The sequence below is a fragment of the Astyanax mexicanus genome, chromosome 15 (assembly GCF_023375975.1).
Source record: "Astyanax mexicanus isolate ESR-SI-001 chromosome 15, AstMex3_surface, whole genome shotgun sequence".
Classification (NCBI taxonomy): domain Eukaryota; kingdom Metazoa; phylum Chordata; class Actinopteri; order Characiformes; family Acestrorhamphidae; genus Astyanax; species Astyanax mexicanus.
In genome coordinates this window covers 20,924,613-20,951,476 of record NC_064422.1, presented here as the reverse complement: position 1 = coordinate 20,951,476, position 26,864 = coordinate 20,924,613, and the positions used below count along the sequence as shown (strand labels likewise).

Genomic DNA, 26,864 nt, shown 5'->3' with positions numbered 1-26,864 from the left:
TGTCGGCCGGCGCTACGTGACGTTGTGAGTGAGAGGGCGCGGGAGGGGGCGCACGGATGGAGGCCGAAACAATCGGGGATAAAAATGTAGGTGGAAACGGAGAAAGTGCAGGTTTAATTTATTAAACGCTGAGCTCAGACTAGCGCAGTGCTGCGGTTTGAAGCGCGTAGTCTGTATTTTACTCTTGTTGGAAATAAATTTGGTTGTTTATACGGCGGGGCGCGCGCTGGCGGAGCGGCCCGGTCACGCGCTGCGAGAGGCTAGCTAGAGCTAACAGCGTCCGTTAAAAACCAATAAGAGATAAAACCATGCAATAAACACAGCGACCACGAATCACCGTAACCGGAGAGCTTTGCTTCTTCTTTTGTTTTGTTCGTGCTTTAAGTGTCGGTTTACACATTAAACACCTGTAAATCATCCCGCGAGCCGCTGGGCTAAAGCTAACGCAGCTAGCTGACGAGCTAACGAGCTCGCGCTGCTTTAAACGGTAGCTATAGCTAACTTAGCCAGCTAACGTAAATCAGATTAGCGGCTATAAATATCCGAATAACGGACAAAACTCAATTCAACCCGCGAATAAAGCGTACAAATGTCTTAATTTGAGTGAATGTTTCATTTAGAACATTTACACAGGCGCTTGTTTTCAAGCCCGTCCCGGTTTGTTGTGCTAATCCCCGAAGCAAATCAAAGTTGTGCTAAGATAACGGCTGAAGCTGAGCACGAGCTGTTTCGTAAACCTTTAGCTGGTGTAAGCTAACATAGTTAACCTAGATTCAGTTTAACGTATTTCTGCGATTTTTGGTTGCATGTATATTGCAGCGTTTTAGGAGGTCGAAATACAGTGTATAACCTATAGCTAGATAACTCCGCTGAGCAGTTAGCTTAGCTAGTTAGCCTTAGCTGGGATAGCTATCTAACTTCCACGGAATTAAGTTAGAGATAACAGGCTAGCCTGTGCTAAGCTAAGTGTGCCCTAAATGTGTTGTAACACTTAACTGTTAACAAGAAACAGCAAGAGTTAAAGAGTAAGCTAAAACAGCCAACTCAAGTAGCAGGTTAACCCTCGTCTGTTTGTGTTGTACCTTTAGTAATCAGTAAAATATATACGTTTTATACTACCGTTAACATATAATGTTAGCTAATAAACAGAGCAGTGTGGGAGTTGATTCTGTTAGCTAGCTGGTTTCAGGATGGAGCTCATGGATGTTTGCATTAATGATAATTACCTATTACTGATTGTTTGAACGTTTCTTCTTGTTTCTGTATATAGGTATGTAGCTATGTATTGCATTGTGAGAGCTATGGTGGTAAACGCGTTGCCTCCGGGTTTTTATGGTCATCCTTTTATAGGGGTTCTATCTAATATTTGCATATTGCTCATGTGTTGTTGTATATTTGCATCTGAAACTGTGCACTGTATTATGCCAGCAATACACTATACGTTAAGAATTTGGAAAGATCTTTTGTATTATAATTTTCATTTTTTTGTGGGAAAATGTATGAGAAGCTGTTGAACAGTGAAACACAAACAGAAGAAGCAACTTTTGTGTTTGCAGACGATTGTTAGTGTAAAAAAAAAAGTTAAATGACATCACAGAATGTGGACATGGTTCTGGGTAAATGAAAGGGGACAGTTGCTGTCTGTTAGAGGCTGAGTGGGGCTCATCTATCGTTTGTTTACTGTGTCCACAACATAGTTTGCATAAGACAAGATGGGAACATGCTGCAAATCTAGCTACTTGGTTGATTTAATTTTAATTTTTCAATGTCTGCAGTGTTGAAATTGCTTGAAAAGTTGTTTGGTGTAAGACTAGCATTACATTTCATAACATTTGACAGGTGCTTTTGTCCAGAGAACTTAACAATAATGATGTACATTTGAAAATAGAGGACATAAAAGTTCAAGGTGAAAAACATTTTAGACAGGGCCTGAAGGAGTCCAAATGGAAATATTGGGATAGAGGAGGAAAGGAGGGTAAGAATGAAATGAGGTTAGAAGTTGTTAGTTTGTTAGAGGTGTTATAAGAGTAAGTGCTCTTTGAAGAGCTCAGTCTTCAGGAGTTTCTTAACTTTTTTAACTGTATATGAGTTGATAGCTACCTTCTTAGAGCACTAAATGTTAATTTTAATGAATGTTGGACACATTTCTTTACAATCTCTGTTTCCTCTTTACAGAGAATATGAAACGAATGCCACAATGACATCAAGATTTGGGAAAACCTACAGCCGCAAAGCAGGAGGAGACGGCTCCTCCAAGTTTGATGAGGTCCTTTCCAACAAAAGGGCCACGCTTAGCACCAAATGGGGTGAAACTACCTACAAAGCCCAGTTGGGCTCCAAGAGACCTGGCCTGAAAGTAGATCAGGCCGATCGGAACAAGAGGCCCAAGCTCGTCAAAGATGACGGCTCCGAAGACCCATTTGGCTTCGACAGCGATGAAGAGTCGAAGCCAGTCACTTCTCGAAGTGTGGCACAGCCCAAGGCGTCCTCGGTCAGGCCGGCCGCAACTGATGCACCTAAGGCCAGTCTGACTCTGGAGCCCAATAGCAGGGTTAGCCAACCGGCCAGCATAGAGGCGGTGGCCCCTAGCTGGATGTCACCCAGCCTCAGCACTGACCGGAGCGCCCATCGGGTGCCTGAGGATGCTGGGAGGTTTTTCAGCAGCTCCACAGCAGGTGAGCTCAATTTTGTATTTAAAATACAGATAAATTCTCACATTTTAACTTTCACTGAATCCTGGACTTGTTTTAAACATGAAATCTCATCATCTTTCTGTAAAGTTTAGATTTATGTCAGATTAGTGTAGTTAATGTGAAATACAGACGGGGGTGCCATACTTGGGTATGGCTTGGATAACTCTAAAGATAATTTAAATAATTCTAAATTGCTGTAAAACTGTATGCTTGTATCTTGCTTGCATTGTTTGTGTTTGGTTGAAACTGTAAATGATGTTACAGACGATATTGATTACACATCAATGAATCAGCTTTTTGGATAAAATGTCTTTAGTATATAAAACTCAGGAAGATCTCTAAGACAGCTTGATTGTCATGGCCCATGTCTGGCACAGATCAGGGCCCTTTGCACGCCAGCGGTCTCCTTTGCAGCTCTTCAGGTAGTGAAGGAGGTCGTCTTGTCTGTCACTGTCGTGTAAACCTGCTGGGCAAAAGAGCTTTGTCAGAGTGACAGGTGGCTGTTTACATCACGGCCCAACTCAGCAAGCTCAGGGAGCGTCAGATGCATCTGAGAACTCTCTGCGCCTTGTGGTGACATTTCCTTGACAGGAAGTGGCACATTTGGCAGCGTTGCAGTAGTATTTTATAGAATGATCTCTGACTTGAAACAGCAGGTGTTTTTGATGAACTTTCGGGTTTTTGTTTCTGAACAGAGAGTAGAATATGATGCCCAAAGTGTAGCTGGATTTTCCTGCACTGCTTTTTTGCCACTGTGAGCTTTATTTTCTGGATAAACAGTGCTGTCATAATTTTAGGTTTCTCATAACAGTTTCACCCCCATGATTGGCAGGGTTAGGCTATGTTCACATAGCAAGTAAAATAGCTCATTTTGTCATTTGAAAAAGTTTTTGTTATATGGGATCTTTTTTAAGTGGCAAAAACACAATAAATCTGATGCTTTTGTTTATGTTTTAATTCACTTTCATATGTGGTAATGAAATCTGCATAAAAATCATATTGCAGCTGCTTTGTCTTTCTAAGGTAATGTCTGAACGCAGCCATATGACAAGACTTACCAAAGTCCATGGTCAAATAATGTGTCATTTTGCATGGACATAAATGATTGGTTGCTTTAATTGAAATTGTTTGCCCTTGATTCTTCTCTGATCAAGCACTACACTTACTCCAAACTGTTGATGAATCTGTTAAACATGTTTAAAAGAATGTCTATTCAAATGCTTCACAACACAAATGTTATACTGCCAGCATTCTTTTTGCATGAAAAGTCTGTGCTCGAATTATCAGCAGGAAGCAGTGTGTCATATTTTGGAAGACTTGTAGCCTTTCCCGTTCCAGACTTTAAAGAGTCAAAATCGCCAAGTCTTAGAAACCCAGTAGACCTAAAAATTGGTCTCTCTTGGCCTTTTTTTACATTTCCACTCCATAACTGGTATATCTGTCAGGTCCCTCTTGGGAGTCTAAGATAATTACATGGCTGATTGAATTATCAATTAGCTGGATCCCAGTTTGAGAACACTGACAGAAGCAGTGTTAATAATAGGAGAACATTTAAGGGCCAGTCAAGCTTAACCTTAAACCTTGTGTGACCTGTCAGCTTGAAGGCTGTATGTATATCTTTAGGCAATAGCTGTGCAGACTAGCCTGAAATTTGGTGTATGATGCTTTCCAATTGAAGTTGACAATTTGTTACAATGTTTTTAGCACATCCTAACTTGGTGAAAAACTGCAACAGTGTTCTCTAAGTAGGCAATTTTAAATGCAATTGAGTTTCTTAATTTCAAAGAAAAGTAATTGTTAGACATTCTGCCAATATCTGTTAGATATTCTGCCAATATAAGTATAAAATCTTCACAGTGCAGCACTCATTTGATGAGTGATGGGGTGGAGGTGCATCACTGACATACAATTAATGAAGCTGAAAAGTAAAATTGAAAAGACTATTGTATAGACCTGCTATAATTAAGACATTGAGTGTGTGAACGATTTTATATTCTGAAATATCGTGCCATATCACTTACTGCTAATTACCACATCAGGGTACTACTTTTTTACTGTTTTAAGCAAAAGAAAAATTCACACTGTTCTCATTTCCTATTATACACCTACCAGAGACAGATTATAGCAGTCCAGTATCATTTATTTTACTTTTAGTCATAGATATATAAAGAAAGTTGGAGTGCATTATTATTATTATTATTATTATTATTATTATTATTATTATCATGACATTTTGAATCATTCACTTCTGTTACAAATGTTTAAAAAAAAAAGTATTTTTTAATATTTTAGTTAGGGGTCTGCCATATCATATTATATGCAAAATTCAAATTTTATTTTCATTTTGTTTCAGTAGTGTATTCTTAAAATATTTATTTTTTATTCAGTGTTTTATCATATCGCCAAGATTATTGTTATTGTGAAAATGTGGCTACATCTTACCCTTAGTAGGGTAAGTAATAATAGCAGATGGAAAACAAGTGGGGTTTAAGAATGTTAACAGTGAGTGCACTGATTGCTGACCTGTAACATAGTGTCAGTCAGTAAATTAAGTTCAGAAAAAGAAAAACTTGGGCCAGGGCATTCATACCTACAATATGTATATGGTGACTCAGAAAACCACCTGGCAGCAGAAGTGGCAGAGAACGCATGTGTAAAAAGTACGTGTCTGTGATCAGAGGGCAGATTAGGATTGTATAAAGCTTGGTTTTAATGGAGAAACCACTGTGCTAACCATGCTAATAGTATGGGTATGTTGAGATCACACTCTCTGTTCTGGGATGTTCACCTTTTATGGTCTTTAATGGAATCTCCTGTCCATGATCAAAGTATCTATGTGCAATGAGTCAGAATAAAATGGATGAGATCAGGGGTGGGGCTTATGCAAAGGACACACCCAAAATCAAATATCTTTTAAAGGAGCTTAATCCCTAATTATTTGAGACCTTAAACATTCAAAGCCTGTTCTGTTGGGCAATGTTTATGTGAGCCAAACCTATGTAGATTTTGTATAGGGCTAGTCAATACAATATAATTCTGATGTCAATATGAACAGCATTAAACACACAGAAAAAAGTGGCGAGAATACCCACAAAAATATCTGTATTTATACATTTGTATAGTTCATTTCTACAGTATAATTAAATATTGGAAATGTATACAGAAAAACGTATCGCCAATATTGAAGCATTTTCTATCACAAGATATAGTGATATTGAACTATTGTTCAACCCTTTTTGTGTAGTAGATAACAGAACTACATTTTAAGAGGATGTTTTTAAATTTAGAATTAGAATAAGAATAAGTAAGTCTCCACAAAATACTGTGCTGGATAATGTACAAGCATACAAAAAAACGATGACAATAAGAGTTTGATCTCATCTTTGTATCGCTGTTTGCTATCTCAGATAGATAGTTAATTACAACATCAGTAGATTCTGAAAAGCAAAAGGATGTTCTGTAAATTGTGCAATAGTGCGTTTTGCAATAGATACTCGATCTTAACAGCCTCAACGGTTAAAATCTCTGTTCCTCTTGATGCGATTTCAGTGGTGTCTTATGTGGTGGAGGTTTTGTTGAGGGCTATCATTAGCTACATCAGCTTTTAGATAATGCTAAGGGAAGTGGGCACCATTGCGTTGAGTGTTGTGGTGGGTGACCAGTGAAGAATGCATTGTTATTCAGACTGCCGAACCAGCAGGCATTATCTTGAGTGCTGGAGTGATAATTACTGTTTTGGGTTTGTCTGGGGGCTGGAAGTTTTTTGCTGGCTTTGACCTCTGAGCTGTGATATTTGGGCCTTAAAAGCAAAGTGTGTTCAGGAGGAGGATCTGAGGTTTGTTGAGTGATGCACTTTACTCTCCAGTGCCTTCTGGCTCTTTTAACGTTAATACTTAGTCTGTATGTCTGTCAGTCATGCTTAAATTGTTTTGACCGGCTGAAGTAATAATTGTTGTTATTAAAAATAGTGTTAAATAAAAAAGGTTACTTTCGCTGAATTGTGATTTTAGTTAATGGAAATTTGTGCATTCCTGCTACTTATGTTTGGGTAGGCATTTACTGCAACCAATATCCCATCTTACTGACTCTTTCTGCCCAATTCCTTCTTTCAGGTAAGACATACAATTGGTCCAGTGAGAGTACGGATCGTCACAGTTATTCATGGTACAAAAATGCCTCAGAGAGCGACCGCAGACCCCTGGCCCAGACCACGACATTAAAATCAGAGAAATCTGAGGACAAGGACTCTTTCGATGCTTGGAGCGCCGTGGTTGGTCTGGGGGCCCATTCCACATCTCCTCTCACTGTATCTAGAGACCTTCCGTCCAGTACATGGACTGCTGGAGGGTATGGACACAGCAGCAGCAGTAGCTTCCAGACCAAACCCCCTGTAGAGACCTATATCGAGGACGTGGGCCAGGGAGACTCGGATGTCCCTGTGGAGCCTTCGCAATCGGAAGACCCCTCTAAGTCACTCCTCAGGGCTTCCAACTGCAGGACGTACTGCAGATCTAACAAAGGCAAGCAGTCCGGGGGGGCGGATGGCTTCGGAAGCGCGTTTGACAGTATCTCGTCAGGTTCTTCGAAGAGTGGCAGCGTGGATGCCGCTGGTAAGACAGTGGGCAGAGGCAGGCCAAGAGACTACACAGTGCTGCACCCTTCTTCTGTTTCTGCATGCAACGTCACCATTCAGGATTCCATAGACCGAGGCATGGAGGAGTTCTCGTCTAGCGCTTCATCGTCAGATCTTGGAGACGCTGGACGGCTGAGGAAGAAAGTGGAAACAGAAACCAAACCTGTCAGGTAAGCCAGCAGTAGCCACGCTCTTCAGTGCTTTTCTGAAGACAGTATTTTAGGGTAATTTGTAAGAGCAATGCTGTCGGTCAAACCTAAACTGGGCACTCAAAATGCCAGATACATATTTGAACCAGTACTTTTTTATTAGGTTGTGTTTCATGCTGGAAAACTGGCAGCTGACAGTTGCAAACCTTTTTACAACAAAAACAACTTGCAAAAATGAGCAATACTTGAACATGGAACCTAAATCTCATCAAATAATAAAAAATGTTGGGGAATATGCCTGTCATCATAGCCCATTGACTTGAATGTACCAATACCTGTGGTTTTATTTATTTTCTTTAGAATTAAGTTAGTTGCATTTTTCACTGGTGCCAAATGGTCTGATTGTGACTAGGTGTGTGCCATATTGTATCATACACAATAATATCGCCAACATTTTTGAAAATCATGAATGATATTATACCCTGAAATATTGTGCCCTATCACATCAGGGTACAACTTTTTTTTGTTGCTGTTTTTAGCAAAAGAAAAATTCTCACTGTTATCATTTTCCCCTATATATCTACTATAGTCAGATTATATCTGTCCAGTATTATTCATTTTACTTTAATCCTGAATATATGAAGATATTTGGAGTTCATTATTAGTATCATGACATTTTGGATCTTTGACTTCTATTACAAATGTGATAAAATTCTTGTATTTTTTTAATATCTCAGTGAGAGGTGTGCCATATCATATCATTTGCAATAATACAATTACATTTTTATTTTCTTGCAGCAGTTTTGTCATCGGCAGGAGTATAGTTATCTCAAAAATACCATGAAATATTGTGATGTTATTTTAGGGCTGTATCACCCACCCCTAATTGTCAGTATTATTTATTGAAATAATTGACTAGACAAAAATAGTTATCATGGCCTACCTACTTGGGAATAGGTTCTGAACAAATGCTGTATCTGCTGCTGCTCCAGGCTAAGCTGTCATCACACTGAGCTCTGAATGTGCAGCATTCACTGCTCATAGTCGCACAACTTTGTTTACTACATAGACATCAAGTTTACTGCTGCACTTTCAGCGTTCAGTGTAAACGCACGTTTGCGCTTAACAGCTATTCGCTGTGGTCTGGAGCACAGAACCTTCTTACTATGTATACTTGCTCCTGTGCCAGACAGTTCTGACCAATCAGAGGTGACTATGTACTCGAATGGTTGTTGGGTTGTTGGTTCTTTTAATTTTGCGCCTGTTAAACCAAACTAAGGGAAAAATGCTCTAAGTAAACAAACCCATCAAATGATTCACATGAGAAAAACAAACTACAGGTGTGAAAACACCCTAAGTAAAGCACTATGGTACTGAACTTTGTGGTGGTTTTCCTTTTGTGTGTGTGTTTTTTGGGTGGGTCCTACAGTAGACTGGGAAGTATGTGCTTGTTGTTGCAGCATTATTTTCTAATTTCCTGCTGTGTTTTCATTGTACTAACAGTAGGTTCAGACCCACGCAGAACAAGTCCAAGAAGGACAGTAAGCTGGAGCTGTTTGGCTTTGATGACGGAGAGGCTTTCGCTGAGGATGACGACCCGGTCTCCTCTGGCAGATCTAACTACAAGATCAAATATTTCGGCTTCGATGACCTTAGTGAAAGTGACAGCGATGAAGATGAGAGCACTGCTGAGAGGAGGAGGGCCAAGAGGAAGGCCATGGCGGCTGCTGCTGCTGCTGCTGCTGCTGCTGCGGCTGCAGCATCAGCCGAGGTTTTAGAAGAGACCAGCATAGACCGACCTCAGCCTACATCTTCTCTGGAGAGCCAGAGCAGCACAGGTCAGAGACTCGGCCTCAAGCGAGGTCAGTATGAGCTCCTTATATACTGGATCTTTCAACTTTGAATGTTGTAGTGAAAAGAAAGCAGTGTGATTAGATGTTCTAATGTGACATGTTGCTTTTATTGGAGTTTATTTCCATGCTTTTATGTTTTAAGCATGTATTTGCTATTTGACTTCTTGAATCCTATACTACATATCCAAATATTTGTGCACAGCCTATCATTACATTACATTACATTAGGCAGATGCTTTTGTCCAAAGCGACTTACAATAATGATGTACATTTAGTAACAAAATACATAGAAATTCAAGGTTAAAAAAATAAAATAAAATTAAAAATCTTAGACAGGGCCTAAAGCAGGCCAAAGGGAATAGTGTAATAGAGACGGAAAGAAGGGGAAGCAGGAAATGAGTTTAGAATTAGCTAGTTTTTTTAGTTTGATCATCCAATGAGTTTGCAGAGGTTACAGAGGTTTTTACAGCATATCTTTTGAAAATGTATTTAGAGAGGTCAGATGCTGATGTTTACTGGGAGGTTTACCTCTAGAAGGCCTCTCTGACAGGTAATTAGAAAGCATCAGTGCATGTTTGAATCTAATGTAGCCAGTAAAGTGAGAAATAAATTAAATACATTAAATTTATTAACTACATTAACTACATTAAAAAATGCAGTTTGCTTTTATATGATAAAAATAAGATGTCAGATTTGCTGGCAAATTGGAATGATTTTATATTGCTGCTAAATCAGTTCCTGAAAGAGGATAATAAACCAATGTGCAAAAAAAAAAATACAATTCACAGAGTGTATATATGCTGTATGCTTGAAATGCATCCTGACAGGTCCTCTAGAGGCACCAGAAGCGACCTCTCGCTCCATGTCTGAGGCACTGAAGAAGCCTCAGGAGAAAGCAAAGGAGGGCGGCAGAAAAATCTTCAGCGGACCCAAACGGGTAAGGCAATAAATATTTTTTTGGCTTGACCGTTTTTCAGGAAATTGCTTTATCTAGCATTAAGATAAGGAACAGCAGTGTGTGTAGCCATGCTAAGATATTGATGAGAACATTTGGTCGTGCAAAACTGCAAATCCTTAAAAGACTTGACTTCTTGGTGAATTATTCATCTAGAGGGTGTTGGATTGTTGCTTTATTTTCCATGATGCTCGTGTTTTGGAGTCTCTTACTTGTTAGTGATTCAGAGAAAGTCACTTTTCAGTGATTGATGAGATTCTGCTCCGGCATTGTGAGATCTGGATTTTGTTAGTGGGTCATGTGATCCAGTGAACACAAAATATTGTTGATATCTGGTTAGTGCTGTAAGGGAAGCTTTAGTTTAGCTGCCTTTTTAATTGTGACAACCACGTCAATGCTTGTTTGCAGTGCCTGTACATATAGGTCTTTTGTAACTCTTTAGTTTATCTAAGTGGTTAGTTGTACTTTTTAATTTATTATTTATTGTTTGGTTTCATCTGCAAAAGATTTAATCTTTAAAGAGTGGGTCTCATTTGAGCTAAGACAGCGAAACTATATGATCAGGAGATAGCCAGTTTGAATCCTGTTCATGTAGCTTGCTATTGGCTACCGGAGCTTTTAGGGAGCACAATTGGCCTTGTTCTATCTGAGTGGGTAGATGGCGCTCTCTTCCCACATCACTCTAAAGGGTGATATCCGCAGCACAAGGCATCTGTGAGCTGATGTATCGGAGTCCCTGCGCTTTCCTCCAAATGTGCTGGCTGCTCTGCAGTGCTGCATCAGCAGCAGTTTCAAAAGTTGGAATATAACTTACAGAGAGAAGTTAATTCACTATGTTGTAGCTTAATAACTTAACTAAATAACTAAATATAAATTAGCTTAAATCAAATGATGTTATAGTAGCATGCCCAGTGTTGCCTAATTGTAATAGTGCAGCCCGCATCTCATAGTCCTTTTTTTGGCATACAGTAAATATGTCAAAATATCGGTTCGAAATATCAGCCAAATGCGCCAGTGCTGATTTATAAAAAAAAAAAAAAAGGGCCCTTTCCCAATAAAATCCCAATATTGTGCATCTCTCATATTAAGGACATCATGTCTTTAAGAACTTTTGTCAGTATCATAGGGACCCATTTAGATTTTGCCGTTCAGAACTGTCCAAGATAGTCTTAAATTCTGCTTTGTCTTAAATCTGTGTGTTGTTTTTATGAATTGCTTTGCATCAATAAACCTCTTTAATCAATACACGCTGTTAACACTTTTGCCCCTGTCCTAATTTAAGTCATACTTGGGGTGTTTAACATGATTCTCAGTGTTGTGAAAAAAATAGATCATCTCCAAAGGTAATGGCAAAGGTGATTTTTTTTAAATGTTGTAAAATCAGTTCTGCTTTATTAAATGATTGCCAGTGTAGGGATACTTTTAAAAAATCAGCTTTTGCCTTTTTTAATCCATATCTAATTATGATCCATTGTTTTTTTTTCTGCTGTTCTCTAGCAGAAAGCCCTCTGGCATCCTCAAGTAGCTATTAAGTGACCTTGTCGCCAGGTCACAGCAGTGAGGAGCATTTTAGGCTGTGGTCGAACAGCAACTATAGCTTTAGTTTTCTCGCTATGTTTGTTTCACTTTACAGGCATTGTGTGTTGTGTTGCTTATGTTTTTATATAGTTTTTATAGTTTTATAGTTTAGTATTATTTTAACTGCTAATTACACTGTTTTTAACATGTTAACACGCAAGCAGGTTGTCTGATGCTTCCAATAAAAACCTAAGCAATTATCAAGAAAAACATGAAAAAAATTAAAAACGTTGGTCGGCTAATGCGCAGTCTCGTAAAGAAGCACATATCGATGGGTAGCAAAACTTGACAGAGCACCGGTTCTGAAAACCAATATGAGACTTCCAATATAGAAGACAGGCCTGCAGCAGACCACCAATTACGCAAGAATTTGCCAGCCAAATGGGTCCTTTGGCTCAGTGGCCTGCTGTGTTGTCACAGTAGAGGACTTAGTGCAACTGTGTCAAAGCCCCTGTGGTTTCCTCATTTAGCGTGAAACCCCACGGCAAAGCGTTTGAAGTGTTCCAAGTTAGCATCCCCCTCCTATGTTTTGGCATTGAACCAATAGTAATGGCATTCAAAAAAAATGGAGGAAATATGACTGTACACACTTTTATATACAGATTTGCTTGACATTAAGTGGTTGGTTACAGGCTGTGTGGTAAAAAAAAAATACATGTAGGTTCATTGCAACGTTAGTGCCCATGCTCAATTTAGTTACCTTTGTTTTGCGGGTACATGGAATGCTGAATCCCATGTATTATAACAATATGAGCTGTAACACTTGAGATTTTCACGCATTAACAGATGTCCACCATAAGTAACAGAAGTACTTTTTGTTTTACCTGCAAGATCTTTTGCCTTCTTCATTGGACACAGAACTAATTGCATCAAATCAGTGTTTGTTGGAATCTGTTTTTTTATTTATTTATTTTTATTTTTTTATACCCGTTTTCGATGTTGTGCCTGTTGTGTGATTTGATAAGCCAACATAGTGAGGCCTTGACCAAAATCCAGCAAAATAAAGAAAAGTTATTCAGCTTTATCTATATTGACTACCCAGACTGTCCCAGACTACCAAATGTGATTGCAAAACATTCTAATGTTGCTTTAGCTTTACAAAGTGCTTCAAAAGTTTTACATATCTGTTGTGCAAACATAAAATTAAGGGACCACTCAAGTTTTGCAATCAGTTTCTTTAATTTTGCTTTGTATAGGTATATGTTTGAGTAAAATGAACATTGTTGTTTTATTCTATAAACTACAGACAACATTTCTCCCAAATTCCAAAATAAAAATATGGTCATTTAGAGCATTTATTTGCAGAAAATGAGAAATGACTGAAATAACAAGAACAATGCACAGCTTTCAGACCTCTGACACACTGCTTTTGAATAACATTATGCCTTTACTCCTGGGGCAAAAATTCCAGCAGTTCAGCTTGGTTTCCTCCTAATTATATTCCAAGCTCATCACTTTTAAGTGGTATCTAATTTTTTTTCCCAGAGCTGTACTTTTTAATAGAAATTTGTATGTGCGTTTAAATGCATGGTTCTGCTCATATGTTTATTGTGAATGTGTGTGGCATGTCACTAAACAGAAGTGTAGCTTAATGTTGTTGGCGATAAACCATAGACAAAACTGCTTACAGCTCGCTGTCCGTCAAAACACATTGCATCACTGTCAGAGGTCATGCTGCCCATCTGATGGATGCACAGTGGGACTTGGGGCCTAAATTAATCATACACATCGAGGCGCAGCTACTCTACCTCTACCATTTGTTTTCCTTTGCCTTCTCTCCTTCATTTCACTCTCTGTCTCTCATCATTCTGCAATATTTGATCTTTTGCTGCCTTGCTGTGCTCCTGCTCGGTCAGGTCAGCGGCCCCTGTCTTTGTCCATAACTCACTGTTCTCATCCATCAGCGTTTTTTCTTTTTCTTTTTCCTCCCCAGTCTTAGTAATTGCGTCTTACAGCTAGTGCATAATACTGGCTTCTCTCAAAGAGGACCAGAGCCATGACTTTTTCTGTAATAACTTTTACACATTGTTTTTTGTTTTATGTTATTCTGAGGCCGTGCTGACCATAGGACTTTATTCTTTTTTTTTTTTCCAGTTTTTTTTTCTCTCTTCCTTTTACCCTGTGGTTTCACCGTGGCCCTGTTTGCCAATTGCTCATTCGATTCCTCATTTGCTGAGAGAGGTGGATCTGTGCACTCGACCCGAAGGCGGATCAATTACACGCCTTTGCGCGTATATTATTTCCTTTTCTTTTTCGAAGCATAGTTTTACGACTGCAGTTTTATGGCTCTGGCTAACGACTCATTTCCAGTGCTTAGAGGTAATTTGATTCGCATTTCGTATGCACCGTTATTGCTCAGACCAGACCCAGCCTGGAGATGCACAGGTGTTGGGCATCGGCAGCTTTATTTGCCTTTTAATCACGGTCATTTACAGCGTTGCTTAATCACCAGGACAGCTTTCGAAAGTTTGCAGTACGACATTTCATTGTGAAAGTGCCATCCGTATGTGCAAAAGCAAAAAGAGCTGTTCAAAATTTCAGTGCAGTTGACTCTGCAGTTTCATTACCATGACATGTTGATTGACTTGTGTTTTTATGCCTGTTTCCCAAAAGATAACCGAATCAATGGGAGTCTGAGAGGTTTCTGTTCCTTTATTGATTTATAAATATTGTTTGTTGAGTCAGAGTTTAATTGAAATACTGTTATATTTTTGTTAGGTATTTCAAGTCTGTATATATAAAATATTCTCATATCAGCTAAATTCTCTTCTATATTGCCATATTACAGAAAAAAAAACTTTATAAAACATGTCTTTTCACAGCTGTCCCAAAAGAATCCCTTCAGTTGTTTCAGATGAAAAATTGCCTGTTCCATTTTATTTTCTCATATTACTGTTACACACTTCATAGCTGCTCCTCTCTTTTGGTTCTTAATGCTTGTGTGAGTTAACTTGGGCAAACTCAATGCACACAGTGAGTATAACTATGTGGCATAATAGTACAGTAAAGTTGGTTAACCTCGTCATCGTGTCTCTGATTTTTTATTTTTTTACACAAATGCGATCAACTTGTATACTTAACCATATGTAGTACTTTTTTTTTTTTTCATTACTTTTTTTTTTCTTTTTTTTTGACCTGCTGGGACTTTATACGTGTAGAGATAAGGGCTAAGGTTTTTTTTTTATTTATTTATTTATTGTGAGAAATTCTATTTATTTTCCAAATAGTGACCACTCTTCTCAGTAACTGCTTACAACCAACTTTTACTGCACACACTACTGTCGCCCCATAAACCTCTAAAAAGAGCTTATATCTCATCCCATTTACTGTTTTTAAATATTACTAAAAAACTTTGCTATGTCCTGACATCATCCACATAGGCTTTGTCCCCTAGACACTAAGGCTGCAACTAATAATTGTTTTGGTAGTCAACTAATCTAATGATTATTTTTTCGATTAATCGATTAGTCAACAGTTATTGCTGCCATGCCCTCTATCTGTAAAAACAATAGGAACAGCTGAACATGAGATTTAAAAGGCTTTTATATGTCTGGATGTAGTTTAAACGTGGAAAGTACTGATAATAAGTAAATATGTAATCTGTTGTGTTTGGGCACTTTTGGAGACAGAGACTAAGTTAGGTGTAAACTGTATAAGTGAGGCATTTTCCCATCGCCCATTGTGCTCGTGTCCCCAGCACTTTGTGTAATGCAGTACTGTTACAAATTAACGATTAGTCGACAATGGAATTTGTACTCAACAAATTTAAATTATCTACGTTGTCGATTATATCTACTAATTGTTGCAACCCTACTAGATGCTGACTGATTTGTAAAATCAGGATTCTTTGCGTTCGTGTAAATTACAAATCAGAATAAGCGATTAAAGATTATTCCTTTTATTTCTGTTTATAAATGAGTGTTCATCTATAGTTAAAGTGTTTGAGAAAACTTTTTGAGGACCATAGTGCTGCATATTGTATGTGCACAAAATGGGAGATGGGTTTTTGGGACAACACTGGTTCTTTTCCTTCTTCTGCTGTTTATGATGATTCAGTTGAGCCAGTCCAATACCGTCTCTTTTGATCTGAACAAATTTCAGTCCTTTTGTCCCCATTCGCACCTGTTGCTTTGGTCTGAACCAAACACCCCACCATTACTGATTGAAACAGATGTTTATAATAAAATCATAATGCATCCAACATCAGGCAAGGGAGGCTTGTTTGTCTTTTATACAGTGATAGAAAACACAGTTATTGAGTCTGGTTGGGTCTTTTCTTTTCCAGTTTGTATAAACCTGAAACCTTTCTTGGTTCAACCAGGCAGAGATTACAGAAGCGTGTTCCAAGTCACCACAGCCCATGAAAGACACTCGAGCAAGCCAGAGGAACGCTAGTTCATTACTGTAAATGAAAACCAGCCCCCTGCAGACCAGTAATTCCGAGCCAAGCCCATGCCCTTCATTCTCCTTTTTCATTTTTATTAATAACCCAGCTGCAGGTCTGCCCACTTTACTGGGCTTATGTCCTGGTTTGGTTGCCAGATTGTGCCTTATTCCCTCTGCCGGCTCCTCTCGGTGCAGCTTGGCTGCTCGTCTCCAGTCGCGTCCTGCTGTTTGAGTGGGTTTGGCATCGTAGGCAGGATTTAATCTGTGTTCATACCGACCACGCATCCTGCGGCGCCTCCTGAATGATCTCCCGCGGTGACTAACGACCTGCGCTCCAATCTGCGCTAGACCCATGCAAATAAGGGGGAAGGATGCGGCCGGCCTTAATGAGTTTTAATTAGAGTCGTTAAAGAGTTTGGACTGGGGATTAATATGCAGGGCTGTGGCAGCTGATGCTGCTGCAGTATTTACTTTAGAACGTAAAGTAGATTTTTATTCTGTCAATTTATGCTGGTGTGGATTGATCAAACTGAGAACAAATCAATCAAAATAATGAAATAAAAAAAAAACCAAAGTAATATAGGTTTCGATGTTTGAGGAAAATACATAAACAAGTACAAAATAAAAAAAAATAGTATCTATATGTCTGAACTTCCATTACAGATATATCTGCAGCTGTCAGATTGAATTAAAGTGCTAATGTTGGCTCCACTTGATTTAATAGGCAATTTAGGGTTGTGTTGCCAAGTTTGTTTGGTTGTTTTTTGTGGATTTGACAAAAAAAAATTAAGTATGTTTTATTTTACTCTCGAAATTATATTTGTATTAGTATGTAGGCCATTTTTCCTTAGAATTAAATAGAATCATTTTGTGACTGTGCATATATTCAATAATAATTCCGTGAGCTCTGTTTTGATTGGCTGTAGTGTAATAAAAATGTGCTTAACAGGACCATGTCTTAAATGTAACCTGAAACATCTTTTTAAGCAAAGTAAAGGGGACTTTTATCTTTTTTTAATACTTGATATGCATGATACCATTGGTGTACACTAAATTACCAGCTAATTTGTTTTTTATCAGTGGTTTTAAACATAGTTTATTATGGTTTTAAAGGCAGAAGGTATACTAGATTTTGGAACATTGATTGTTCCCATCTTTCATCATCCCAAAAGTGTTGTATTGAGCACTATCATTTCGGGGACACCATTTCACTTCTCCACTGCTCAGTGCAACAGGTTCATGACTATCGTCTCCGCAGGCCTATTCTTCTACTGACAGTATGTTTTCACAAGTATTAGTCGAGCTGTCTTTGTGTGCAGTTGCGCGTATTTTTCGGCAATGGGTATAAATAATGTAAAGGGGTGCCTGCAAAAATTTAAACATACTGTTGTGAATTTCTGGAACTATGATTTGCTGCAATACTGTGATTTTGCTTGTAGTTAATATTGCTTAGGCCTTGCACACGTTTTTCTCTATATGTTCTTTACATTCTTTCTGTAATTGTCTGAACTCCATCTCTCTGCAGTCCCCAACAAAAGCTGTATATAATGCAAGACACTGGAACCAACCAGATTCTGAAGAGCTGCCGCCCCCTCCTCCCTCTGCATCGCAGGCCACTCCGGTGAGTAGTGGATAGTCTATGTGCTCAGTAGGCATTAAGGTCACTCTATTGAGTGCTAGAATCACTACGTTTGCCCTTCTTGCTCTGCTGTGTTTATAGATGACAGTTATGTGAATGCTCTCCCGTATTTGGACGCCTGTATTGTGTGGGGGTATTGTGTGGGTGTTCTTGCCAGGCTTGCAGTCATTCTGCCAGTTCTTTCTCCTGTATTTGTGCTTCTGTGACTCTGCTAGAGGCTTGTGCTAGATCAGCACCAAACTGTTAAAGGCCTTTTCTCAAACAGAGCATCTCTCTCTCTCTCTCTCTCTCTCTCTCTCTCTCTCTCTTTCTCTCTTTCTTTCTTTCTCTTTTTCTCACTTTCTCTTGTGCTCTCTCTGTTCTCTTTTCCTGCTTTTTGCTCAGGCTCACTCACTGTCTCGATCGTTCTCCCTTACCATCTTGTGCTCTCTCCCCGTCTCTGTCATTCTCTGTCTGTCTGTCTGTCTCTGTCTGTCACACTCTGGCTATGCTAGAGGCTTGTGCTAGTTCAGCACCAAACTGTTAAAGGCCCTTTCTCAAACAGAGCATCACTATCTCTCTCACTCTCTCTCACAGTTCAGTTCAGAGGTGCTTTATTGGCATTAATGTAATTACATACACTATTGCCAAAGCAATTAATAATACAAGTAAACAGATATTATAAAAAAAATACTAATAATTATAACAAAAATAAGAGATAAATAAACCTACAGATTAGATAGAGAGAAAAAACAGTAATATTAAAAAGGTTGAGTTATTAATAAAGAAAAGAAGTAAAAGTCGTCATAAAAGCATGTTAAAGTTAGATTAATAGAAGTGAAAGAGGTAACGTTAATATGTTAATATTAATATAATAGTACAGAACAGATATTACAGATATTAGTACAGATATTAGTGATGATTGGTGGATGGTCTCACTGGTTGTCTCTCAGGTTGTGACAGGCTGTAATGTATTGAGCAGCGAGTGTGATCAACTCTCTCTCTCTCTCTCTCTCTTGTTCTCCCTTTCTCTTGTGCGCTCTTTTTCTTCTCTTTTTCTGTCTTTTGCTCTCGCTCACTCTCTGTTTGTCTCTCTCTGTCATTCTCTCTGGCTATGCTAGAGGCTTGTGCTAGTGCAGCACCAAACACCAACTATAAGACTTTCTCAAACAGAGCACTATTATCTGTCTGTCATTCTCTCTTTCTCTGTCTCTTGTGCTCTCATTCTCTCTTTTTCTCTCTGTCTCTTGTTCGCTCTCTCTTTTGTGCTCTCTTTCCCTGTCTGTTGTTCTGTGTCTGTCTCTTGCTCTTGCTCTCTCTGCCTGTCTGTCGCTCTCTCTCTCTCTGTCTCTTGCTCTCCTTCACTCTCTGTCTCTTGCTTTCCTTCACTCTGCCTGTCTGTCGTTCTGTCTCTCTGTCTCTTGCTCTCGTTTACTCTGCCTGTCTGTCTCTCTCTCTCTAGCTTTCGTTCACTCTGCCTGTCTGTCATTCTCTTGTTCTGTCTTTTTCTCTCTTTCTCTTGTTCGCTCTGTCTTTTGTGCTCTCTTTTCCTGTCTGTTCTGTGTCTCTGTGTCTTGCTCTTGTTCATTGTGCCTGTCTGTCGTTCTCTCTCTCTCTCTCTCTCTCTCTCTCTCTCTCTCTCGCTCGCTCGCTCTGTCTTTTTTTTTCTCTCTCTTGTTCACTCTCTCTGTCTTTTGTGCTCTCTTTCCCTGTCTGTTGTTCTGTGTCTGTCTCTTGCTCTTGCTCTCTCTGCCTGTCTGTCGCTCTCTCTCTCTCTGTCTCTTGCTCTCCTTCACTCTCTGTCTCTTGCTTTCCTTCACTCTGCCTGTCTGTCGTTCTGTCTCTCTGTCTCTTGCTCTCGTTTACTCTGCCTGTCTGTCTCTCTCTCTCTAGCTTTCGTTCACTCTGCCTGTCTGTCATTCTCTTGTTCTGTCTTTTTCTCTCTTTCTCTTGTTGGCTCTGTCTTTTGTGCTCTCTTTTCCTGTCTGTTCTGTGTCTCTGTGTCTTGCTCTTGTTGATTGTGCCTGTCTGTCGTTCTCTCTCTCTCTCTCTCTCTCTCTCTCTCTCTCTCTCTCTCTCGCTCGCTCGCTCTGTCTTTTTTTTCTCTCTCTTGTTCACTCTCTCTGTCTTTTGTGCTCTCTTTCCCTGTCTGTTGTTCTGTGTCTGTCTCTTGCTCTCGTTCACTCTGCCTGTCTGTTGTTCCCTGTCTCTCTATCTCTAGCTCTCGTTCACTCTGCCTGTCTGTCATTCTCTCCTTCTGTATCTTGTGCTCTTTCTCTCTGTTGTACTCGCTCTCTTGTGCTCTCTCTTGCGCGCACACGCACACACACACACACACACACTGGGCCAGCACAGCAGAGCCAGGCTCCTGCCAAACCTATTGCCTACAGCTGCTGTGCCCAATGAGGCCCGGAGAAACTTTTATACACCCCACTAAAGCTTCACTGCTTATTACATACACATTCACACCCCAAATCCCATTTAACAGTTCCCTTTAAAGAAATGTGGAAACTCAGAGTTTAATGATGAAGGGGTGGAGAATATGGCAAGTGCCTTGCTGCACGTGGCCAGTTTAAAAGGTCGCACTGATTAACTTTAGTGTGCCTGAAAGTACTGATACAGCAGCACCCAGTTACAACTTGCTAATCATGTACAAATGATCTGGTGCAGGTGATTCTAATATTAGAACATTTTATGTATTTGCATCAGACATTACAGGTAATGTGGAATTGTTTGTATATGAGAAATGCCCCTAGAAATTAATATGCATACAATATTCTTGTTTAATTATTTTTTTTATTACATTTAGTTTTTTTGGTAAGGGTGGGGTGTTCAGCTGCTCAGTAATTAATTGCCCCTTGAGGATTAAGTTAATTAAATTCTGTAATACCCTTAGCTTCCCCATTACACACGAACACTACTTACGACATCAACCTACCCAGCATATTCTCACAAACACAGACACTTCATTCTAACTACACTTGTGACTGAGAATACTGATACTGTCAGCTATAATGTGTACTGTTCTACATTACAGATTTAATGTAATTCAAATTCAGACTTGTTAATATGGTTTGTATTGGAAAGATACGATGTGTATCCTGATACAGGGGATACTATACAATATCTCACAATATATTTAACAATTCACACTTATTAACATGGCTGTGTGTTGGCAAGAACTTGGTGACACAATACCCATCATGATACAGGGGTTACGATACAATATATTGCAGTACTTAAAACAAGGTGATACTTTGCATTTCTTTAAATCTAATTTAAGAAAAACTCATATTAAAAAAAACTGAGTAAAAAAAATGTTTTCCAGTGGGAACAGTGGGATCTAAACAATGCTATCTGGTGGCTGGAGTTTAAACAAACACAAAATGAAACACTGTCTGAACCAATGTTTACATGTAAACTATTAATTTAAAGTCAATACTGTATCTTTGAAAATCGATATACAGCTCTGGAAAAAAAGAGACCATTTAAAAACGATGAGCATGTTGAAAACCTCTGGAATAAAATCAGGAGGAAGATGGATGATCACACGCCATCAAACCAAACTGAACTGCTTGAATTGTGGCACTAGGAGTGGCATAAAGGTATCCAAAAGCAGTGTGTAAGTGGAGGAGGAGGAGAACATGCCAAAAAACAGGGTTATTCCACCAGATATTGATTTCTGAACTCTTAAAACTTTATTAATATGAACTTGTTTTCTTTGCATTATTTGAAGTCTGAAAGATCTGCATCTTTTTTGTTTATAGAATAAAACTACAATGTTAATTTTACTCAAACATATACCTATGAATAGCAAAATCAGAGAAACTGATTCAGAAACTGAAGTGGTCTCAATTTTTTCCAGAGTTGTTGTATTGCAAATAAATATGTGAATTTTCAATATATTCATATTTTCACCCCTGCTTGTTGTTAAGAGTTTTGTGAGACTGTGGTGGTCATTTGTAGATGGTAGTGTTTAACTAAATTGAATTGTGTTAATACCTGAAGCAGGTATTTTTACAAGAAAAACACTAAATTGCTTGTAAATTAATAAATATTTACACAGTCTATTCATCATACAGTGGGCATTGTAGCTTAGAACACTTACAAATGATCTTTATATGAGTTAAAATCAAAAGCCAGCCAACAGTATCCACTACTGTTGATAATAAATGGGTGTTTACCTGTTTTTTGTGTGTTTTTTTTCCTCACAGGCTGGTCCATCCGGAAGCAGTAAAGAATCAAACTCGCACAAGGGGGACGAAGCAGTGTTCAAAACTCCACCTCTACCACCCAAAGTCATCAAGTCGGTCACCATCCCCACGCAGCCTTACCAGGACATTGTCACAGCACTGAAATGTCGGAAGGAGCACAAAGAGGTGAGGCACAGTATGACACAAATTGATGTGGGGTGAATTGACTGTGTGATATTTACATTTGTGTTTTGACAGTTCTAGACAGTTAAAGGAGATCAGTTTGCAGTGAGATTTAGCCAGGTTAGGTATGGCCTCCATGCAGCAGGGTGAGTTTTGGCATTGTTGCAAGTATACCCTCAGAGTAAACAGTGAGAGAGAAAAGCTGAATCTCTGCTCTTAGGCTTTCAAAAACACAATGTGCCCTTGTGCCCTACTCTCCCCTACTGACGTAAATGATGCATCATCCTGCCTGAACGGCCCGTCCAGCAAAGTTCACTGGCATCGAGAAAAGTTCCACAGCTTAGCTGTAGATAAATAGAGGAGAACTAGACCACTGCAATGGTGTAGGCAGAGAAAGAGAAAGAGAGCGAGATATAGAGATTGGAGAGAGCTCTGCATCATTAAACTACACCTACTGCTGTCTTCTCCCGCTTCATGTTGGCATGAGAGCAATGGCCGCTGGGCCCGGGCCAAGAGCTGTGAATAGTTATTTCTCTGCTAACTCATATTGGCATGTTACCACATACTAAGTGTTATGTAAGTATTGAGCTTGGAAAGAGTCTAATGTCTTGTTGTGTGCCCACATATCTGTTTTGCGCAGCATCATTAACATAGTGCTGAGCTTAATTGCTGGATTTGCTGCAGAGTTAAGCAATATTGAGTCCTCTATTTTTCAGTACCCTTTGGGAACGCGTCCACAAGCGTGTCTGTCCGAGATAACAGAACAAAAAGCACAATGTTGGCTACTCCCTCTGATAGCAGAACGGCTTTAGCATGATGATAACTCTGTCTCTTCTTGTCTCTTCTCTGCCTGCAGTTGTACACGGTAGTCCAGCATGTGAAACACTTCAACGACGTGGTGGAGTTCGGCGAGAACCAGGAGTTCACAGATGACTTTGAGTATCTGGCAACTGGCCTCAAGAGTGGTCAGCCTCTTAATACTCGCTGCCTTAGGTAGGATATCGGTCTGTTTGTTTTACAAATTAATACAGAGACTGTATTAAAATACGGTATTTTTCAGACTGTAAGGAGCCCCGGATTATAAGGTACATTAAACAACACTACTAAGGATGCCTAAATCGAAGTGAGCAGGGGAGTTGCCATGTTCCCCTTCTAATAGGGAAGCTGGGAAAAGTGCCTAAGTAAACAAAACTGTTATTCTTAAAAATATACTACATTTTTTCATATTTTTTCTATTTTTCTTATTAAATTGACAGACAACTTAAATGTGAAAAAACATGGTTGAGCCAAAACATTAAAGTTAAAACATTTGTAATCCTGTAACAGTGGCACATGTCAAGGTCTGGGATGTGTTAAACATACACCTTAGCCTATGCTTACCCTGTGCTTAGCCGCATAACTTTGTGGTGCGCAATGCAGACAAAAGCAACTTTGGTTGGTCTTTGATCGCTCAGCCTTGTGTTCAAGTCTACACCTTTCCACGTTTGTGGTTTAAACTGAGGAGCATCACGAACGCATGAGTCCGGAAGTATAAACGCACCCTGCTACGGAGGGCACTTGCACAGGCAGTGCCAAAGGCAAAGACCTTAACTTGATTCAGTAGGAAACAGCCTTTAAACCGTAGCTTAGACTGACTTTTGTTGTAGTTGACCTTTTGAATGCAGGGACTTTGAAAGAGCAACTTTGGCAAGTGAATAATGATCATGGCCACATATCTGAGACAGAGCATATCGGAAAAGGAGGGAAAAATCTGAACCTGGTGGCAGGGTGTTTGGCAGCCAGAGCTGATCGATGTGTGAGGGCAAAGAAGGCTTTTCAATCTGAGCAGAACTGACAATAGAGCTACTGTGGCACAAGTCTAAAAGTCTGCAAACATCCCTTGCTGTAAAGCTGCAAATGTTCTTTTTTCGGGGATATACATTTCGCGATATTAAACAATGCAGGGCCCGTGATGTCACCAGCCCCGCCCCCACCTTCACACTGTCTTGCTCCCGGACCAATCAAGAGTTAGCGCAGAGCACTCAAAACCCGAGGAAAACGGCAAAACAACAGTAATCGGCCCTTTAATCAGGCGTTTAAATGGCTTTTTAAAAGATAAATAAGAACGTTTTTCTGGGATTAAAAGTGTGATTACAGCTGTAACTAGAAATTTCTGCACTAAACTGTGCTGGACTGAAGTGCACAGCTTTCAACACATGCGTTTACAAGCACGTGCCCAACCATTGGATAGAGGCCATGTGGTTACCTCGTGTTTACCCCTGAATCTCCCGATCAAAGTGGCAGCGCCTTAGTCCGCTGGATTACTTGGAGCCCCAAAAATGTAGATTTCTGAGTGATGGCATTAATAACACATTAATAACATTGCAACTCACTATACATAGAGAGGATTATGGAAACTATTAGCTGCTGGTCGAATTTAAAGTGCATAAAACTGGTTCGTAAAGTAAGATACAGTGCATTTAACTGGAGAAATGAAGAATATTTTTATAGACTGACTTTACCTGTTGTATTTTACGTATTTTAAATTTGAAATGCATTTAAAGATCTTCAAATATCAAGTATGTATGAGTTTGTTTCATCATGTTGCTGAAATTGCAATGTCTGTCTGCTCTGTCTGCTCTCTCTCTCTCTCTCTCTCTCTCTCTATCTCTGCAGTATTATTAGCCTGGCCACACGCTGTGCTCTACCCAGTTTCAGAATGCATCTGCGGGCCAGAGGAAAAGTGGCTCAGGTCTTCAAAACCATCAACGATGCCCCCCAACATTCTGTAAGCAAACTGCCTAGAAGCATGATCACACAATCACTCAATTCAGTTGATATACTCTCTACAGGAAAACACAGCTGTTATGCTCTTTACAATATTTGCCCTGGTTTTGCATTCTTTGTTTCTTTACGTCCTTTACCATTACATTAAGGTTGTGAAAGAGAACATACTGTATATAGCATACAGCAGTGTGGGAAAGAAAACATAGGAGCCCTATTAAGGAGCCTTTCTTTTTGAAGATGTTCCATTTTATTGATTCAGCTTATATAATTAAACACATTCCTTTTAAACATGAACATTCTTCTTCTCTCTTTATCTGCCTGTGTTTTTCTTTTTTTTCCCCCTCAGAATCTAGCTCTATGCACAGCGTCTCTGATGTACATTCTAAGCAGAGACCGGTTAAACATGGATTTGGACCGGGCCAGTCTAGAGCTCATGATTCGGTTGCTGGAACTCGATCAGGACACGTCCACCGACAACCAACTGTCTTCAAAAGAAATGAATAAAGTGAAAGAGAAAATCCGTAAGCTCTGCGAGACGGTTCACAACAAGCATCTGGACCTGGAAAACATCACGGTAGTGTTTTTTATTTATTTATTTATTTATTTATTACTGGATTGATTAAATCAGACGTTTTTTTTTTTTGTTGACATAAGCTGCTTTCATATGTGGTCCTAAATTCGATACATATCAGCCTTAAAGATTAAAACAAGATCTTATTTCTAAACAGTCGTATTAGACTGTTTACATGCGTTTTCTGCTAGGCATACACCGTTACTTAGTGTAACCATGGCAGCAGTGTCTTGCTTAAAAGCAACAGTTCTTAAGATTTATTCTTAATTAAATAAAATTGAGAGCAGTAGCTGTTGCTGAACTGACAGGAGATGAAATATGATTATTAATGTTATCAGTGACTTGGCATGATTGTCCCTGTAATCTGTATCAGAGTTATTCCAAAAAAAAAACAAACAAACAAACAAAAAAAAAAAACGTTTTGACAGTATTTTGAACAGTACATTTACAAAATGTACTCAAAAATACACAAAAAAGCATCAAAAGCTCTCACATGCTCTGTTCAATTGCACATTCTCTCCAGAAAGGTCTGTTACCTTATTTTCCGCACTATAAAGCGCACCGGGTATATAAGGCGCACCGGATATATAAGGTGTATTTTAGGCACCACTTGTTAAGAACAGGGGTGTTGTCTTGTTTCCCTTTTTTATTCAGCATTAAAGCTGAGCCAAGTTAAGTAAAGAAAACTATAAATCTTAATACACAAATCTGGGTGAGAAAAGTGCTTCAATTTAATAACAGAAAGCTTAGTTTTCCAGATTTTCAATAAGCTTAGTGGATAATGCAAATGATGCTCCAGCAGGGCTAGCCAAGGTTAACAGCAGACTACTGGCCGATAATTCTTACCTCTGAACGGTCTAATGGCTAGCGTTTAGCGGGTAGTGCTAATGATGCTCCAGCAGGGCTAGCCGGGGTTAGCAGCAGACTACTGGCTGATAATACTTACCTTTGAACGGCCTAATGGCTAGCGCTTAGAGGGTAATGCTAATACTGCTGGAGAACTAAACTAAACTAAACTGAAACTGACACAAACCTGACTTTACTGCTCCTTACAACATGACTGGTAAAAAATCGTACAAAAGGTACACTGGATTAAAAGACGCACTGACAATTTTTTGGAAAATTTAAATATTTTGAGTGCTCCATATAGTGCAAAAAATAACTACCCAAATGCTGAAAATATATAGATTGTCGCTTTTAGTTACTTCACTGCATTTAAACCATGGGCTTTTACTTAGTAACTCCAAAGTCTAAGATTTTAGACATTTTAACATTGACATTCAGGC

The 26,864-nt window shown here is 39.2% G+C and overlaps 1 protein-coding gene across 3 annotated transcripts in view; it reads left to right on the top strand.

Moving 5' to 3' along the window:
• Positions 1–20: 20 nt before the first annotated feature.
• Positions 21–26,864, top strand: part of waplb (WAPL cohesin release factor b) — a 49,312-nt gene continuing 22,468 nt past the window's right edge. The window contains exons 1-10 of one of the 3 annotated variants that reach the window (XM_022669155.2): positions 21–86; positions 2,176–2,675; positions 6,806–7,496; positions 8,979–9,313; positions 10,156–10,265; positions 17,773–17,868; positions 22,080–22,244; positions 23,098–23,234; positions 24,897–25,008; positions 25,354–25,581. In XM_022669155.2, the coding sequence (XP_022524876.2) occupies positions 2,198–2,675; positions 6,806–7,496; positions 8,979–9,313; positions 10,156–10,265; positions 17,773–17,868; positions 22,080–22,244; positions 23,098–23,234; positions 24,897–25,008; positions 25,354–25,581 (2,352 nt within the window). In that variant the 5' untranslated portion in view covers positions 21–86; positions 2,176–2,197. Of the gene's footprint in view, positions 87–109; positions 1,976–2,175; positions 2,676–6,805; positions 7,497–8,978; positions 9,338–10,155; positions 10,266–17,772; positions 17,869–22,079; positions 22,245–23,097; positions 23,235–24,896; positions 25,009–25,353; positions 25,582–26,864 lie in introns of those variants that run through there. The other 2 variants (XM_049464699.1, XM_049464700.1) reach the window with 2 other exon arrangements.